At 52.3% G+C, this 17,317-nt stretch overlaps 8 protein-coding genes across 8 annotated transcripts; 4 read left to right on the top strand and 4 right to left on the bottom strand.

Annotated features, from left to right (window-relative positions):
- Positions 1-590: 590 nt before the first annotated feature.
- PtrM4_071690 (uncharacterized protein) lies at positions 591-1,490 on the top strand (the record flags this gene model as incomplete). Its single annotated transcript, XM_001941527.1, has 1 exon — positions 591-1,490. One exon carries the CDS (start codon positions 591-593, stop codon positions 1,488-1,490), a length of 900 nt encoding a protein of 299 aa, XP_001941562.1.
- Positions 1,491-2,000: 510 nt separating this feature from the next.
- Positions 2,001-2,930, bottom strand: PtrM4_071680 (uncharacterized protein; the record flags this gene model as incomplete). The annotated part of the gene is made up of 2 exons (XM_066105955.1): positions 2,001-2,805; positions 2,860-2,930. The coding sequence occupies 2 exons, from the start codon at positions 2,928-2,930 to the stop codon at positions 2,001-2,003; spliced, it is 876 nt and encodes a 291-aa protein (XP_065964582.1).
- Positions 2,931-3,543: 613 nt separating this feature from the next.
- On the top strand, positions 3,544-4,797 carry PtrM4_071670 (uncharacterized protein; the record flags this gene model as incomplete). Its single annotated transcript, XM_066105954.1, has 3 exons — positions 3,544-3,629; positions 3,700-4,463; positions 4,790-4,797. The coding sequence occupies 3 exons, from the start codon at positions 3,544-3,546 to the stop codon at positions 4,795-4,797; spliced, it is 858 nt and encodes a 285-aa protein (XP_065964581.1).
- A 272-nt stretch (positions 4,798-5,069) lies between these two features.
- PtrM4_071660 (DUF3176 multi-domain protein) lies at positions 5,070-7,206 on the bottom strand (the record flags this gene model as incomplete). Its single annotated transcript, XM_066105953.1, has 2 exons — positions 5,070-6,754; positions 6,804-7,206. 2 exons carry the CDS (start codon positions 7,204-7,206, stop codon positions 5,070-5,072), a joined length of 2,088 nt encoding a protein of 695 aa, XP_065964580.1.
- Positions 7,207-8,164: 958 nt separating this feature from the next.
- On the bottom strand, positions 8,165-9,514 carry PtrM4_071650 (uncharacterized protein; the record flags this gene model as incomplete). Its single annotated transcript, XM_001941531.1, has 1 exon — positions 8,165-9,514. The coding sequence occupies one exon, from the start codon at positions 9,512-9,514 to the stop codon at positions 8,165-8,167; it is 1,350 nt and encodes a 449-aa protein (XP_001941566.1).
- A 496-nt stretch (positions 9,515-10,010) lies between these two features.
- Positions 10,011-11,602, bottom strand: PtrM4_071640 (Histone acetyltransferase complex SAGA-ADA, subunit ADA2; the record flags this gene model as incomplete). The annotated part of the gene is made up of 2 exons (XM_001941532.1): positions 10,011-11,450; positions 11,510-11,602. 2 exons carry the CDS (start codon positions 11,600-11,602, stop codon positions 10,011-10,013), a joined length of 1,533 nt encoding a protein of 510 aa, XP_001941567.1.
- Positions 11,603-12,368: 766 nt separating this feature from the next.
- PtrM4_071630 (SPS1, Serine-threonine protein kinase) lies at positions 12,369-14,683 on the top strand (the record flags this gene model as incomplete). The annotated part of the gene is made up of 7 exons (XM_066105952.1): positions 12,369-12,390; positions 12,449-12,595; positions 12,647-13,367; positions 13,418-13,833; positions 13,885-14,249; positions 14,300-14,499; positions 14,521-14,683. The coding sequence occupies 7 exons, from the start codon at positions 12,369-12,371 to the stop codon at positions 14,681-14,683; spliced, it is 2,034 nt and encodes a 677-aa protein (XP_065964579.1).
- Positions 14,684-15,233: 550 nt separating this feature from the next.
- Positions 15,234-17,042, top strand: PtrM4_071620 (Pgi, Glucose-6-phosphate isomerase; the record flags this gene model as incomplete). The annotated part of the gene is made up of 4 exons (XM_001941534.2): positions 15,234-15,347; positions 15,395-15,780; positions 15,840-16,370; positions 16,418-17,042. 4 exons carry the CDS (start codon positions 15,234-15,236, stop codon positions 17,040-17,042), a joined length of 1,656 nt encoding a protein of 551 aa, XP_001941569.2.
- Between the last annotated feature and the right edge of the window lie 275 nt (positions 17,043-17,317).

Here is a 17,317-nt window from a genome sequence, read left to right as displayed (position 1 = left end):
TCCTCAAATGATTACATCGACGCAGAAAATTTGCGATCGAAGAGAACCCCTAGCCTGAAGGTCTCAATGTGTCCATAGGAGTTCTCCGGCACCGCACACACGGCAGCCTGGCACTACAACCAAAGTTTCCCATTACCTCAGCACACCCCCTTAGGGAACAAGTATGGCGTGCATGCTCATTTTGAGATCAGTTCGGGCTGCTATAGGCCCCGTAGTAGTAGCCTGAAGGTCTTCTGGCTCGTGTCTCATAGTACGGTCAACCTCCACAAAGTACCATGCAGACTTGATAAATCTAGAAGTCTTGTTATAATTATTCTATCATTACAAATAGAACCAAGTACATAGGGGTAGTAGCTCAAGGACAACGAAACAAAGCCGGTACTATCCTTAATCGGTATCCACCATACGTAAAACTAGAGAAGTTTTATTGTAATGCAATTTCCTGAGTGGTCATGAGCGGGTGCTAGCTGCAATGACCCAGTTGAATTATGTGAGCATATAAAGGGCAGTAGGATGCGCCAAATCTTCTTCACTCAACAGCTTTGCATCCTAGATCAAACTCAGTCCACACTATGCATCTATTCAACACCATGCATATCTACATCAGTGCAATTGCTGGATTGATCGCCATTGCCGCCGCTGCTCCCCCTTATCTTGTCCTCACACTTACCGAGACCATCACTATATCCAGATGCGTCGTATGGGGCCCACTACCTCCTCAGGTCACATACACGACTGAATACACATACAATCCACCTGACATAGTCACGACCGTATTCACAAACAATCCAATTCAGAGAGTCACTGTGACATCTTGCTCATGGCAAGCAAAACGGTCAGAGGCATCCACCGTAACCTCGACCCTATACACAGATCGTCCAACGCAGACAGTCACCGACGAGGTTTCATCTATCACGTCCCCGCCCGCGGAAATCATGTCTGTTCATCCCGTTTCGACTGAGCCCGCAATCATGGCTCCCATGCCGACTGTCGCGGAAACCTACCCGTTCACCTTCACGCTCAGCAAGCGTCATACCGCTGTCGTCAACGAAACGCAGTCCCTGATTGCTTCTACCTTCATCACGAACAACCAGACCAAGACTGTTTCTCCGTTTTTTACAACGACCGTAAAGGCCAAAACCTTTACGAACGACATCATGACACTGTCGGTCGATCTCACCGACCCATTTTCGGTTTACAAGAATCCTACGCCGACCAAGACCCCAGACCTCGCACGCCGTGAGGAATATGGCGGAAACCACAGGATCGTCTGGGGCAATAGCGATTGCGTTGCTTGTCTCGATTGGACAGAATGCATCAGGTGCAGCGGAACATGCGCAAACTGCGTCAACCTTTTCTGCCGAGATCCTTTTGGTGGAGATCCCATGTGTGTCAGTCTGGAGCGCCTTTATGAAACAGTCACTGGTTCCGATTACAATCTCACATTTCATGACTTCGTTGGCTATACCGAAGAATATACTCGAGATTAGCGGGTGATGATGTGAAGATTCTGGGGTTTCGGAGTATGGAGTTTGGTGGGTTCATTACCGTATTACAAAGAAAATTATTTCCTTCATGAGCTTTTTACCTTAGCCCGTCTCATTGTTGGCATTATAATATCAGTCAAACTCATGTTGTGCTTTCGACTTATGTGTACCTGTTGCTAATCACGCACCCCACGCTTTCCCTTTTTCCATGCCGTCATCAGAATTTTGTACTTATTCCTAATGTGTTTGCTACCATTAATCCGACTAAATGTGCGTATTGTGATCGAGTTGAAATTCAAGGGTAACGAGTGTTTCGACGGGCAATTGGTCCAGAGTGAAGCTGAGGAACTTAATTTTAATTATAGCGAGTAGACATTAGACTCGCCTCCTTACATACCCCTGGTTATCCGCATTTAGCTAATTATCGGACGTCTTTCCTTGAAATAAACAGCTACTACAGTACATCGCCAAACATCATGCGCTCAATTGGAACAAATGGAATAATAAATCAACTCAGCCCATCTTCTTAACCAAGCCTCCCAAATTGACACTAAGGCTGAAACTTAATTTCACGCCTTTGGCCCGCGCTGATAGCTCGTGGCTATGTTCACTCCACTCCCTCCGCAGCTTCGCTCTTTGTTTGAGAACCAATGGTCTTCTAGGAAGGCTCGCTGATTTTTTGCCATCTTCAAACGACAGGAACTTCTTCTGCACAGCTTCCGTATCTTTCAAAATTGGCTCAGCCATATCCTGAACGCCCACAGCTTGATGAGGTGGTACGTTCTCGGAGAAGAGTCTGCCGCTTTTGGAGTGACAAATGAAGCACTGATACCGATATGGATGCATCACAAAGTTTTGGATATCCGCCGCGGTCTTCTGCTTGATCAACGTAAGGACAGCCTTGTAATACCGTAAGTCCCACACCGCAGCGTTCTTTTCCGTGACCAGAAGGAAATTATCACCAGCGCCCAGTGCTACCAGTCGCGGCCGATCAATCCAATTTCCATCTCTTATAGTATTCTTCAGCGCTGCCACCAAAGGCTCTGGGAGATTGTTCCAAAGATACGACGTTTTATCGTGAACGAAGAAGGAAGCATTATATGGCCCTAGAGTGCATCGTATGTTCGGCACATCGCGATTGCGGCTGTACAAAAATTCGATCAACTCTGGCGGCAACCCAGAAGCGTCTATGCGATCTTTTCCAGTGGTATCACGCCATGTGAGTAGGAAACTCTCTTCAAACCCGAGAGTCACATGGTGCACCTGTTTTAGTTGGCCTGAGCTAAGGAATTTCCCCAGCTTCTTCGGAATCCGCGTACTACATGATGGTTAGCACTAATCCAAACGTAAGAGGAACTGGGTGCTGCTGTACTGTTCTCTTTTGGATGGACACTGGAAGAAGTGGCTGCCCCGCTGTCCAAACGTCAAAGTGGAATCGCACATGATGTCCGCTCAAAGCTTCCGCCGCCAAAACCTCGGGAACCCGCTAAGCGAAAAGAAGAAACCGCGCGTTCCAGAACAGGAGAGCAGGTAGTAAGGCGGTGAGGGTAAAAAGAGCGCAAAAAGCGAAAATCAGTGGAGTCTTTGTCTTATAAACCTACTGAACGAAGAATAATCATTGTAATGATCATGCTTATCGTTGTCTAGGTAAACAAGAACCCCGCCAGCCAGCCCGTCCGCCCACCAACCTCCGCCAAGCAACGATCGCCCGCAGGGTTGCAAACAAGTTAGCAACGGCCGCCCGGCGCATGAAAATAAGTGCGTTGGCAACGGCGGCGTCTCAGCGCCGTTTGAGCCAGACCAAAATCTAAACAAACAACAACCAACGAAAAACCTCGAGAATCGTCATTTGTTGTTTTAGGAAAAAGGGTAAGGTTACACGCCACCACGGTTTAGCCATGTATAGTTTGGCAGGTTGAACTGACACATGTTACAGCCTTCTTTGCATTTGCTTCTTTCAGCCCTCTTTTATAGGAGCTTTTATCCGGTTTCTGACGTCATATACCTGCGTCTTTTCCCTTTTCTCTTTACCCAATCGCTGCGTCTCAGCGGGGCAATGGGTGGTTTAAGTGGTAACACATCGTTCTTCTCCTTTGGGCCGAATGATAGCTTTATCTCAAAGAGCTTTGCTGGACTACAGTAGTACGTGATCGACCCCCTTAGTAATCCAACAACGACAACAACAAACTAACCATCTCATCTCTAACAACAGCCGCAACCTCCCCTCCAGTCTCCAAGATCTCCTACTCGGCAGAACAGTCGCCGAAGTCCACTGGGCAACACTCGGCCCCGTACCAGACTCCTGGATCCTAAGTTCAAAAGACTCAGCCGGAACGAGCAGTTTACGCTGGGGTGCTTCCATCCCAACGCGCCTACAAACAGTTCTGAGCAAAACATGGCACTCACCTCACCTCCGCGCCTTCCTCGGTCCCCATGATTCCTTCATAATATCGCATCCTGAACTTCTGCGCTGGGCAAACCTCCCCCCAAGCCTAGAAGATGCATTGCAATCCTGGCTCACGCCCTCCGGCTGGCGCGTCGGCCCCCCGCGCATGGTAACGTGGGGCCCGGAAGGCGCCTTCTTTGCTATGAGCGAGTACGGCGATGTTGTGTACCGGCTTGGCGACCCAGACGCATGGGACATTTACAAAGAAACAGTTGAGGAATGGAAGGCTGAACGGGGGTTTCTTTGGAACGAACTCGCGTTTATCGCGCTGGATCCTACGACCAACGATCAATTCGTCGCCATACGGAATGATGGCACGTGGGCCGGCTCCATCGACGACGTCAATGAAGATGCGCTAGAGGGTTTTGCGTTGAATTACTTCGCCAGGACGAAACCGAAACATAGGGCTAACGCTAGTACGTCGTCGATGCCTGGTGGAGGCGGTGGTGGACAAACGCCAAACGGAACGAGGGACCCCCCACCAGTGAAGAAACCAGATGCAGAACTCCAACCCCTCTACACAAAATGGAGTACCGAAACCGCTGTCCTCTTCGCTACCGCCTCCGCTTCCACGGGTGGTTCCAAAGCAAAAGCCCCAAGGAAACTACAGGTCCGCTCTGTATCCAGTAGTTCGGATACCTCGTCCTCTCCCTCCCCCTCACCTGGCGGCAAAAACCAGGGTAAATCACAACTCCTGTCGCAGTTCCCGTATCTCCCAGCGGCGGTGACGACGTGCTCGCTTACTGCGTGTACGATTCTAAAGGCGCAGGATGCGAGTATCCATGCGTGTCAACATGATTTGGAGAGGCTGTTGAGGGCGAGTGGGTTGTATAGTTATGAGTGGTTGAGGCAGGAGAGACTTAGGTGGCATCCGGATCGGTTTGGGAGGTTGTGTGTGGAGGAGTGGAGGGAGACGGGGAAGAAGCTTGCGGGGGAGATGTTTAAGCTTATGAGTGTGTTGATTGAGGATGTTAAGCATGCTGAGGGCGTGTAATTCTGTTGGCATATGGGGCTTGGGTTTGATCTTGTATAGTAGGACATTTAGCTGATGGGTGGTGTTTTGAGACTCAACTTTGTTTATAGAATCAACATAATTACTAGATCACAATATCTCGCTTTTTCTCATTGAAGACCCTCTACCCATCAACACCCACCAATCTCAACCCCTCCGTCCCCTCGCCCAATTTCACCTTCTCCTTCGCCGCCACCTCCGCCACCCGCCTCCTCCCCCCATCCCTCGCCTCTCTCAACACCCCCTCATCCATCTCGCAAAACAGCATCGCCAAGATACTACTCTTCCACAACCTCTCACTCTCCACTCCGCGACTCTCTACAGCCACCAGGACCAAAAACACAGCCGAGAGCGCAATCATTACCGCGGGAAAAGCCGTCCACTTCCAATTCACATAAATACACGTCGTACTAAACCACACGGTACCAAGCGCAGGCTGACTAAAGTTCTTCTCGCCATGCACGCGCAGCACAGTCGTCATAGAAGTAGTGAGATTTTGCATGAAGGAATCCACAGACTGCAAGTTCATCTCGCGGTCATTGTAGAGTCTGCGCAGTGCGGCAGAAGTGTTGAAGGAATACGCGGGCTTCGTGAGCCATTGCTCTTGAAATGCCGTTTCGAGGTGTCTGTTGATGCCTGTGGCGGAAGCACGGGAGAAGGCGTAGACGCAGTCGACGGGGTAGAAAACTACTTCCATTGCTGGTGTTCCTTCTAGAGCTGAAAAACTGGCGTTTATAGGGGCGGTGGCAACGTTTGCTCTGGCGACGCCTTCGTAGTTTGGAGCGGGGGTGCTGCGTGGGGTGCAGTCGGTTAGGGTGCCGTTGCGTATGGTTTGCTTTGTTGCGAGGCGGAAGATGGTTCCCTTGCCGAATGCTATGTCTTGGCCCATTCGATCGCTGCTGAGGAGCGTCTCTTGAAGAACGCCGTTGTGGTAGCGGACAGCGTAGGTGTTGACGGTGGGGTAGAGGTCGCAGCTGACTGCTTTATAGTAGGTGTAGTTGTTGAATTCGGGGCGATAGATCATTTTCACACTGCCTAGGGTACCGTTGTATCCCATCATTGATACGCCGGTCACGAGTGCGCCTGGCCAGCCAAACATGGCAAATTTCAGCGGGTCGGTAGAGTATTGGTCGTCGCCCAGGGGGAGGGACAGGCCAATGTTCCAGACGTAGGTGCCGTTTGGGAGTGTGGTATTGAAATATCCCTCGACCATGCTGGTCGTGTTACTGGGATTACTCGTAGTCCCGTTCTCATATGGTTCGCTCATTATTTTGGTTCCAGCGTAGGCATAATCGTGGTTTCTGGTCAAGGGTATTTCTTGTACTTGGGAAGTGACATCGTCGCACGTGTGACCGATTGCAATAGTCGAATATGCCGGCCCATCAGATGCTGGGAAAGTGCAATTACCAGTAGTGCATCCATACGAGAGAGCCTGTGTGCGATCTTCGACGGGTTGGAGCATACCAATATCCATTGCCACAGCCATGGGCAGAAACTCATCGTACAACTGTGACCCCAACCTATCTCCAACTGCATTGAAGTAGTTGGATCGACGTATTCCTACTGGAGCTGAGTTGTCGGGTCGCTGACAGTCTTGGAATATGATGAGTTGTTGAGCTGCAAATCCAGTAAAGGCGGCCATGATGGTGATGAAGGCGCCCATTGATGCGATAAAGTATGGCTTCTTGATCCGGAACCCGAAGAGCAACAGGACAGATCCCCAAGCACCACGACTAGCAGAATCAAACTTCTCCATATCTCCCAGCGTCCGTGCTGTACGAAACCACTGCCATTTAGACTGGCTGATTCCTATTCGAATTAAAACTTCATTCACCGCGCAGAGCAGTATCAAACATACCTTCAGCAAGCACCATACCTACCCCCGCTCTAATCAACATCGAGAAGATGGAAACGATAGAGTTGATGCCAACAATCTGTGGCCAGTCCGGTAACGGCTTATCTTGATGCGCCAGAAGCGTAGCCACAAGTCCCAGCAGCGCCAACAAGGCAAAAATACAACTAAACGTTTCCGCCGTCCAACCTTTCTTCCACATCCGCGATGAACCGTTGGAAAAGCGCGTCCAGCCACGACCGATGCCGCGGGGAATGGCGGCCATAGTGCCCAAGAACGATGGAAGACATCCTTTGGATTGCTCGGGGGATTCCTTAGTTTCTACACAGGGTTCCTTTGCGCGGCTGTTTGTTCTGTCGTTACGCTGGCTGAGCAGCGGTCTTGAGGGTGGTGGTTGTGAGGCTTCCATTGTCGAGGAACTGAAGTTGAACTAAGAGTTCTTGTGTCCAGACTGTCTTCACACTATAAAGTTTTCTCCCCATGGATAGAATGCATGAGGCTTAGCAGGGCGTAAATGCGGCATGGTGGAACGACAACGGTCGTGTGGTTGGTGGGCGCGTACAGGCCGGCCAAATGCTGTGGGGGCCAAGTTTAGAGCAAGCGGTGGGGAGGATACTTGGACCTCATTCAGAGCAACAGACACAACAGCTGTTCCATATCATCGTCTATTGCGTCTATTGCGTCTATCTGGTTAGTATATACTGATAGACGTCATCCATGGTACTTTGGATTCCGACCACGGCTCCGTATGTACGCATGCTGTACGAGACTGAGTGCCACACCCGTGCGCCTACAGGATACCAAATCCTAGCGCCAACAACTCAACACTACTGCGCACCCACGTCCTTACCCCACATGCCATTTGTCAGGACTCCCACTAGCGGCGTCGGCAAACTCGGGCTGAAATATGCAGGAAAATGATGTCTGCATGCTGCAGGAAAGGGGCGGCTGAGAGACGGGAGAGCCTTGAAGTAGCCAAGCATTTTGGCGTTGAGCTCTTCCCTCAACTGGTCTGCACGAGTCAAGCGAGGATGCGTGGAGCTACACTTGACTACTGCTCGTGGGCACGTGTCAAAATCGAAATACCAGATATGTCGTCTTCGTATATACTGTAGGCAAACCCATGTCTTGCAAAATACCACCTGAGATTAATTTTTTATGTGACATGTCGTTTTATACATAAGCTCTTCTCGAGCTGACAACCGCAGACGCCACACGAGGGGCTCGGGTATAGAAGCCACGCCCGCAAACGCCGAATATCCTAACCAAACAAATGAGACAGAAAGGCCGTTATCGTACGCGGGTCTACTGGGGTAAAGTGCGACAGAGTATCGAGGTAAGAGCCTTGCCCGCGTGATACAAGATTCTTACGAAAACCAAACTGGTTGCGGCTTGTTGCCTCCACTGTCAACCCCATAGTCATCGCAGTCCATCACCTCAAACTTGGTGCCCAGAGCCTCGTTCGCCTCCTTCAGCATAGCAGTCATCTGCATGCTCATCCTGCGGATACGCTCATCTTCCTCAAACTCTTCCCTCTGCGCCTTGGTAATGAAATGATGACTCTCTTTCGGGAGCGGGCTCACGGACTTGTTTGACATGTTCTCGTCCATCATGAGAGGCGAGCCGTAGCTTTGACGGTTGTACGCTCGGGATTGACCTTGCGAACCAGGAGTGGACTGTGGGCTCCCACCGAAAGACTGCCTTGACATTGTTGATCGTCGCGACACGGGGATCAGAGAATGCCGCTTGTTGGATGATGGCGTTGTCATGTTTGCGCGCGACACAGGACGGGGGATGTAGGAGGGCGTTCGTGTATGACCGGGAAGCCTTCGCTCTGCTACTCGCGGCGTAGATGGCATCGTTTCGGACTCGCAGTTTGTGCCAACAACCACCCAGTTGTCTGCCGTGCGGAGGCGCTTTGTCATCCTCGGTCGATCGGGAGAGGCTGGCTCTGCTGGGGGTTGCATCGAGACTGGCTCAATCGGCGCTGGTTCCATCGTCGCTGGCTCCATCGTCGCTGGCTCTACCGTCGCTGGCTCCGTGGATTCGATGCCGTAGTTATCGCTGGGGAAGCCTCCTGGTGTCGTCTGCTGTACAGCACCGGCTGGATAGGGGTCATCCTGTAAACCAAGCTTCGCTGCAACCTCCCCGTGTGAGTCGATGCCATATCTCTGTCCACCTCCCGCCTGGAAGCCACGGAACGGCACGGTGCAGAACTGAAAAAGTTTGCCGGCTACTCCGCCCACAAGGCCGATGAGCGACCATGATTTGGTCCCGCCGGGTGTCGCGTGCATCTCTCCAGCCGCTACCTGTGTCGCCAGAGCTACGTGGGGAGTAGGCGGAACAGACCAGGTGCCACGCTGCTTCTGGAGATTGAAGTAATCGTCGTAGTCGCCTTCGGATGTCGTGGAATTATGCGACGCATCCATGCCCCCAGCTAGTTCGTATCGGTCGTTCGCAAGCGGCGGCGGACTCTTGGTGTCTATAGAACGGGAGTTGCTCAGCGAGTCTTCGTCCCAGGTGCTTGTCGCCGAGATGGGTGCGGTAGATGTGCTTTGGCCATATCGGGAACGTTTGCGGGTCTCGTGAACGTCAGCCTCAATCGCCTGGCGGCCGGACGACTCGGTCGCATACGAAGGCCGCGCCGGCGATTCGAAAAAGCCGCTTCCCAGGCTCGCGCGTGCACGCGATGGAGATGGGGTGAACAGGCCAGGCATGTCGACAGAGTAGCGGGAATTAGAGGCCATGCAGGGAGGTGGATCGGAGGTTGCCTTCGGAGCGTTCGTGAGGCAGCACTAGCGTGCCAATGATGTCAGCCTTGGTCGGTTTGTTATTGCTTTTCACAGGCTTCAATTATTCGCTGCTCCCGGACATCGAAGGAGTTGCTAGAGATACATGTTGAATGTCGTACGTGGTGATGGAATTGCGGGTGGGGAAGTGCGGAGGTGCGAGCTGTTGTTTATGTTCGGCCGTCGCTGGGGTAGCGTAGTAGCTTAAGCTTTGACGACCTATCTTCATGCTAAAGTCAGGAGTAACGCAACGTTGCGAGATGAGTAAAGTTTTTGGAAAAAGGGGTTCATTTATTCGATTCAACAACTATGTGGGTGTGGTCGCCCACCGACGACACCTGTAATGCCTTCCGCCAGGGGTATACCGCTGTGAACGCCAGGCCCTAACAAATACGAACTATCATGAGGCGGGTGTGCTGGGTTTCTAGCCCCTCGCTATCCATCCGCTGTGCACCATAAGTTCGTATATTTGTCCAGCCTTGGCTGCGTCTATGTTGCAGATCTCTCTAGCCGTCTTCTTCTTAAGAACACCGGCATTGACATAGGCCGCGTGGAGTATCTTTTCCTTGAGCGACATGTATGGCTTCGGCATTATGCGCAGTACCGAACAGAGCTCTTTCTCTTCTGGGTGGAGCAGGCTGGCATCCGCCAGTGCCTGTTTGCTGAACTTCAAAGGCACTGTGTTGGGGAGCGGCTTCACCACAAACTTAGACTTGGCTTGTTGTGGGTTAGCAAGACCATTGACACCATTGGCAGTACGGTCTGGGGGTGGCGTGGTAAGCCCACTGCTTTGCTTGATGTGCAGTGGGAGCTCCTGTGCAAGCAATGCCGTGGCTGCCGAAGGCTGTTCGAACGGCGGCTGCGGTTTCGTGATTCTGTTGGATGCCAGGCGGTCGAACTGTCCAATTGGTGGTGGCCTAGTTTGCCGCTGTTGCTTCTCTTGCTCGTACTTTTCGCCAGCCTTGAGACTGGTTATCTGCATGTTCCTCCACTCCTGCAGCTGTGAAATGGCCTGTCGCAGGTTATGCTCGTATTCCAGGTCCTTACAGAACTGCTCAAAGTCACTATGCTTCATCATCCTCGCAAAAGGCTTGGCCTTGTTCATGAGGTCCTTTTCTTCTTTTGTTCGTTTCTTGTCGGCCAATTGGTTCTTGCGGTACTCGAGTAGTTGATGCTCGAAAATGATCTTCTTTCGTTCTACTCGGGCGTCTAGGCGGGAATTGTAGATTTCCATAATAGTCATCTTAAGCTCCATCTCGGGTTCTATTTCGCCAGTCCTAGGGTTGATGCCGTCGCCAGGATCGAACTGCATGTGCTGGACCGCTTCTTCGGCTTCGTTGAAGTACTCTGTCTCGAACTCCAGACGACCTGGCATGTAGCCTTGGACCTCGTGACATGCTGGGACACTAGCCGTAGGCTTCTGCTTAGGAGCATCCGGTTCACGTGCTGCAGCTTCCTCCTTCTTCTTCTCAATCCTCCGTTTCTTCCTAGCCTGGAACTCATGGCGCGGTATCCGAGTGCTGAGCTCGGTATCATCCTTGCTGCAGTGCTCCGGTAGAGGAAAGCTGGGGCTATTCAGATATGTGTTGATGTAGTGCTCGCGCACCTCATCCTTGTCCCGGTAGCCGCCAATGTGATCGGCGATGTCTGCCCATGATCCTAGACCATACGTCTCAGCACCCTCCAACAAGGCCAGCTCCTCGTCGGCGCCCCAGTCCTCGGTGTAGATGGGTATCGAATGCTGCTCGATGACCTTGAACTTGTGTTTGGCGGGCTGGTGGTCCCGTGTGGCCTTGCCGTCGGAGAAGCAAGGCACGCACAGGTCATATTCGTGACAGATGTCTTCGGCGCAGCGTATGCGGACCTGCAACACATAAGTAAACATGCCATCACTCGCATGTCGTGGAGATGCATTGGACCTACCGTCGACGTGATATCGGATGAGCAGACATCACAGACATACTTAGTGCCGCCTTCTGTGCCCCGGGTACCCGTCTTCTTCTTGATGACTCCCATGGTGACCCCGCTATCCTGGGTGTAGGTGAAGGAGAGGCCTCGCCACGCGCCGAGGTTGGGTGAGACAAAGCGCTATGGCTGTGCGCTACAAACGCGTGTCAGAGTCGGTAGAGTCTAGTAATGTCAAACAGCGAACTGCAATGCCCTGATCTGGCGCTCTGGGCAAAGACGGGCACGTCTGGTCGAGGGTGTCTTCGCCGTGTTGGGCTCCCTTGATGGGCGATGGCGATGGCGGTCAGTAATGGCAATGGTTGCCGCGCATGCACGGGATGTTGTTCGCGACGGAAGCTGCAGCCGGCACGTCACAGGCTGTCGCGTCTGCCCAACTTCATCGTCACCAGTCGGCCTAGCTCAAAATAGAACACTCGGCGGGCTCTCCTCTCACTCGTCGTGGGGCTCGAAACAGCGACAATAGGAAATGACTTCAGGCGCGGATTGGCGTGTCAGTGCGGGAAACACGACCTGGTCGCCGGCCGAAATTAAGGCTAGCGACCCAATGACCCCTCAAACGTGAGACCCTATCTTGAGAAGCATCGTAGAAGAAGCGCATTGAGGCCTGGGGCACTCGGACGTTAGACTCGTTGCCACCATCCGCTCCCTATACCTGTGACCGCTCTCCGTCTTCTTCCCAGCTTCCTTACCTAACCTTTACCAAGCATAAACTCGGCTTTCCTGGTGCGCCCCTCGCCGCTTTCCCGTTCCACTCGACCGCTCACAGTATCCGTCTGTCTGTTCTCCCAACCTCACCCACCGAGCTCCTGCAACCATGTCTTGGAAGCTCACCAAGAGTGCGTACATATCTGCCACCCGCCCATGTCGTGTGAAATGCCTAATTATTTCCTGCAGAACTCAAGGAGACGCATCTCGCGCCTCTTGCCAACACTTTCAGTCGCTCGTCTTCCACGTCGACCATCGTCGACCAGTCAACGCCCAAGGCGTCTAGTCATGCCAGCAGCGCAACTACCCTTTCAGACTCAAAAGACAATGGAGCCGGTACTTGCGCCCTCACACTGCACTAACTACTCGTGCTGACCCAAAGAGCAGACGCGAGCGCCCCGCCTGCACCGCCTGTTCGCCCAGGTATTCTGATAGTCACGCTGCATGAAGGCCAAAAGTTCTCGCTGCCCCCGGGCGTCGAGCAGCAGTTCAGCGGCGGCCACCACCAGGGCTCCATGTCCCAGGGCGGCGGTCTCTCGGTTGCAGGTTCCATGCGCCCCGACTCGTCATCACGCAACGCAGTCTCCGGCTCCTACACCAACCGCCCACAGTCTGCCGCTGGCAGCATCAATGCCGCGCCCACTATCCATGGTCGCTACTCCTCAAAACACCTGCCATATGCCTTGGTCGATTTCGACAAGCAGCAGGTTTTCATCAATGCCGTCTCAGGTACCCCCGAGAATCCCTTATGGGCCGGCAGCAACACCCAGTACAAGTTCGATGTATCCCGCGTCACCGACCTCACAGTATCTCTCTACATCAGAAATCCCTCGGCAACGCCCAACGCCGGTCGCAACGAGGATATCTTCATTGGTACACTCAAGGTTCACCCTCGATTTGAGGAGCAACAGCAGGATGCAAAGGCCCAAAAAGGAGACGACGCAGCTGGCCAGGCTGGTGCTGACTGGATTCCAGTGCAGTTCGGTAGCGGTCAGATGAAGATTGGTGTCAACTTTGTCGAGAACCGACAAGACCGTCTTGCTATTGACGACTTTGAGCTTCTCAAGGTGGTCGGCAAGGGCAGTTTCGGCAAAGTCATGCAGGTGCAGTACGTACTAGTTCGTTCATGCTGTGTTACCAGTTGCTTACAATCTACAGGAAGAAAGATACGCACCGAATCTACGCCCTCAAGACGATCCGTAAAGCACACATCATCTCCCGATCCGAAGTCGCGCATACGCTTGCTGAACGTTCAGTACTCGCCCAGATCAACAACCCGTTCATCGTACCGTTGAAGTTTTCTTTCCAGTCGCCAGAGAAACTATACCTTGTCTTGGCTTTTGTCAACGGTGGTGAGCTATTCCACCATCTACAGAAAGAGCAGAGATTCGACATCAACCGCGCTCGTTTCTACGCAGCCGAGCTTCTCTGTGCTTTGGAGTGCTTACACGGTTTCAACGTCATCTACCGTGACTTGAAGCCTGAGAACATCCTCCTCGATTACACTGGTCACATTGCGCTTTGCGACTTCGGTCTCTGCAAGTTGGACATGAAGGACGAGGACAGGACTAACAGTAAGTCATGACTAATCGTTCGGATTAGAGGACATGACTAACATACTTTAGCATTCTGCGGAACTCCAGAGTACCTTGCCCCTGAACTTCTTACCGGTGCCGGCTACACCAAGTCAGTAGATTGGTGGACGCTTGGTGTACTACTATACGAGATGTTGACTGGTCTGCCACCATTCTACGATGAGAACACCAACGACATGTACCGCAAGATTCTCACCGAGCCTCTGCATTTCCCCGGTCCTGAGGTTGTTCCTCCAGCTGCGCGAGACTTGTTGACCCGCCTGCTCGACCGCAATGCGGACAAGCGGTTGGGCGCAAAGGGCGCGGCGGAGATCAAGGCACACTACTTCTTCCATAGCATCGACTGGCGAAAGCTGCTCGAAAGGAAGTACGAGCCCAGCTTCAAGCCTAATGTGGTATGTAAACTTCAAAACTTGTCAAGTCAGCAGAGACTAATTATTCCCAGGTTGACGCAAAGGACACTGCCAACTTTGACCGTGAATTCACCTCCGAGGCACCGACAGACTCATATGTCGACGGTCCTATGCTCTCACAGACAATGCAGCAGCAATTTGCAGGATGGTCGTACAACCGCCCAGTTGCTGGGTTGGGCGATGCTGGTGGTTCGGTGAAGGACCCATCGTTCGAGGGTGTAACAGAGCGATAGTGCGTTCGTATGTTCAACAGTTCGGCATCGGAGAATGGCCGTCGAGTTGTGGCTTGGCTTGTTCCGGCGATGGAGCCGATTGCAGGCAAAGCATTGGATCCACAGATAGAAGACCTAGCGATTGGTGGGATCTCAGCGCTCATTGATGCTTTTTGGGTTCTGGAGCAACGGCACGGCGCTTGAGGCAGCATTTGTATGAAATCAGCCTAGATTCAGGCAAGCAAATAAAGACGATATCCCCATTTATCTCGACAAGTGCAAAGGACTGGGTGTCAGGGTACGCGCATGGCCTTCACCGGATGTACTGACATGTCCACGGATAGAGCTTCTTTGCATTACCCTAAAGTATACCGACATACCAAAAGGGCTCATTTAATGGCAATGACATGCATGCAGACCCGTGGCAATGGTAGAGCCCCTCTTAGTGAGCGGCTTTGTAAGGCTGAGCCAACAGAAAGTCATGACAGCCTGCGCGTGGCTGTCGTGCTGGTAAAAGTGGTGCCCCTCCTTCCTCAACGGAGCTCTGACGCAAGCGGGGTCTCGGCCGCGCCTTCGACTATACATTTCTGCTATCAGACCACCCAAAACATTGACAATCTCTCTACTCCCACCTTTTCCATCCCCGTATACTGCAATTGACAACTTCCATCCCCAATTGCCATATCACCAAAGTACGCAAGGACCCACTTCTTGCCCATTCCACATACTCACCCTACTAGCTCAGTAACACAACATGCCCGGTTTCGCACAGGCCTCCGACCTCAATGCCTGGTCGGCGCTTCAGGACCACCACCAGAAGCTCGGCAAGGACATTGTACTTAAGGAGTACTTCAAGAAAGACCCACAGGTAAGTCATGGACCCTCCAACCAACTACGTCATCTAAAGGCTTTCAGCGATTCGAAAAGTTCAGCCGCACCTTCAAGAACGATGCCGAGAACTCCGAGATCCTGTTCGACTTCTCCAAGAACTTCATCACAGAGGAGACACTGAAGCTTCTCATTGAGCTCGCAAAAGAGGCTGGCCTCGAGAAGCTCCGAGATGACATGTTCGCTGGTGAGAAGATCAACTTCACCGAGAACCGTGCCGTCTACCATGTCGCTCTCCGTAATACCTCCAACCAGACCATGAAGGTCGATGGCCAGAGTGTCGTCGAGGACGTCAATAGTGTGCTCGACCACATGAAGGAGTTCAGTGAGCAGGTTCGTAGCGGCGAGTGGAAGGGATACACTGGCAAGAAGATCGATACCATCATCAACATTGGTATTGGTGGTTCAGATCTGTACGTCATTGATTAACTGCTTTTCGAATTATTGTAACTTCCTGGCTAACACAAGAAAGTGGTCCCGTCATGGTATCAGAGGCCCTCAAGGCTTACTCCCAGCGCGACCTCAAGATCCACTTCGTCTCCAACATTGACGGTACCCACATCGCAGAGGCCCTGAAAGACTCCAACCCGGAGACATCGCTCTTCCTCATTGCTTCCAAGACCTTCACCACCGCCGAGACAGTCACCAACGCCAACACTGCCAAGTCATGGTTCTTGAAGAGCGCAAAGCAAGAGGACATTGCCAAGCACTTTGTGGCTCTCTCCACCAACGAGGCGGAGGTCACCAAGTTTGGTATTGACAAGAAGAACATGTTCGGTTTCTCCGACTGGGTCGGTGGACGTTACAGTGTCTGGAGCGCCATCGGTTTGAGCGTCGCTCTCTACATTGGTTTCGACAACTTCCACCAACTTCTCGCTGGTGCCCATGCCATGGACAAGCACTTCAAGGAGACTCCTCTAGAGCAGAACATCCCCGTCATTGGTGGTCTGCTAAGTGTATGGTACTCGGACTTCTTCGGTGCCCAGACACACCTTGTCTCTCCGTAAGTTCAGAACGTACTCAGTTGTACTTTATCTAACATTGTCTCAGCTTCGACCAGTACATGCACAGGTTCCCTGCCTACCTCCAGCAACTGTCCATGGAGTCGAACGGTAAGGCCATTACCCGCAGCGGAGACTACGTCAAGTACACTACTGGCCCCATCCTCTTCGGCGAGCCAGCCACCAACGCCCAGCACTCCTTCTACCAGCTCCTCCACCAGGGCACCAAGCTCATCCCCACCGACTTTATTCTCGCTGCCAAGAGCCACAACCCTGTAGAGAACAACAAGCACCAGAAGATGCTTGCGTCTAACTTCTTCGCCCAGGCCGAGGCTCTCATGGTCGGCAAGACCCCTGATGAGGTCAAGGCTGAGGGCGCCCCTGAGGAGCTGGTTGCCCACAAGACCTTCTTGGGCAACCGCCCCACTACCTCCATTCTTGCCGACAAGATCACCCCAGCCACTCTTGGTGCTCTGATTGTCTACTACGAGCACCTCACCTTCACCGAGGGCGCCATCTGGAACATCAACAGCTTCGACCAGTGGGGTGTTGAACTTGGAAAGTCGCTTGCCAAGAAGATCCAGGCTGAGCTCGACGACGACAAGGAGTCTACTGCCCATGATGCCAGCACGAGCGGCCTCATCAATGCTTTCAAGAAGAAGTCTACTTTGTAAGCGGCTCACGGAAGTGCCGGGATTGGCTGTAATGGCTAAATGACCTCATGAATAATAGGTAGAAGAAGGAGGAAATCCTGAAGTATCCCAAGATGATACCAATATATATACATAAGAATGAACATATATGTACCTCTGCAGTTTTGAGTCACCAATCACCGCGGTCAAGTTGAGTGATACAAAGACTTCATTAGATTTATTAGAAACCGGTCTTTCTCGTGCACTATAATATCCCTATACTACAACACTAGAATGACCATGTACGCAATCAGGGT

Source organism: Pyrenophora tritici-repentis, chromosome 2 (genome assembly GCF_003171515.1).
Source record: "Pyrenophora tritici-repentis strain M4 chromosome 2, whole genome shotgun sequence".
Taxonomy (NCBI): domain Eukaryota; kingdom Fungi; phylum Ascomycota; class Dothideomycetes; order Pleosporales; family Pleosporaceae; genus Pyrenophora; species Pyrenophora tritici-repentis.
This window is presented reverse-complemented; position numbering and strand designations above follow the sequence as displayed.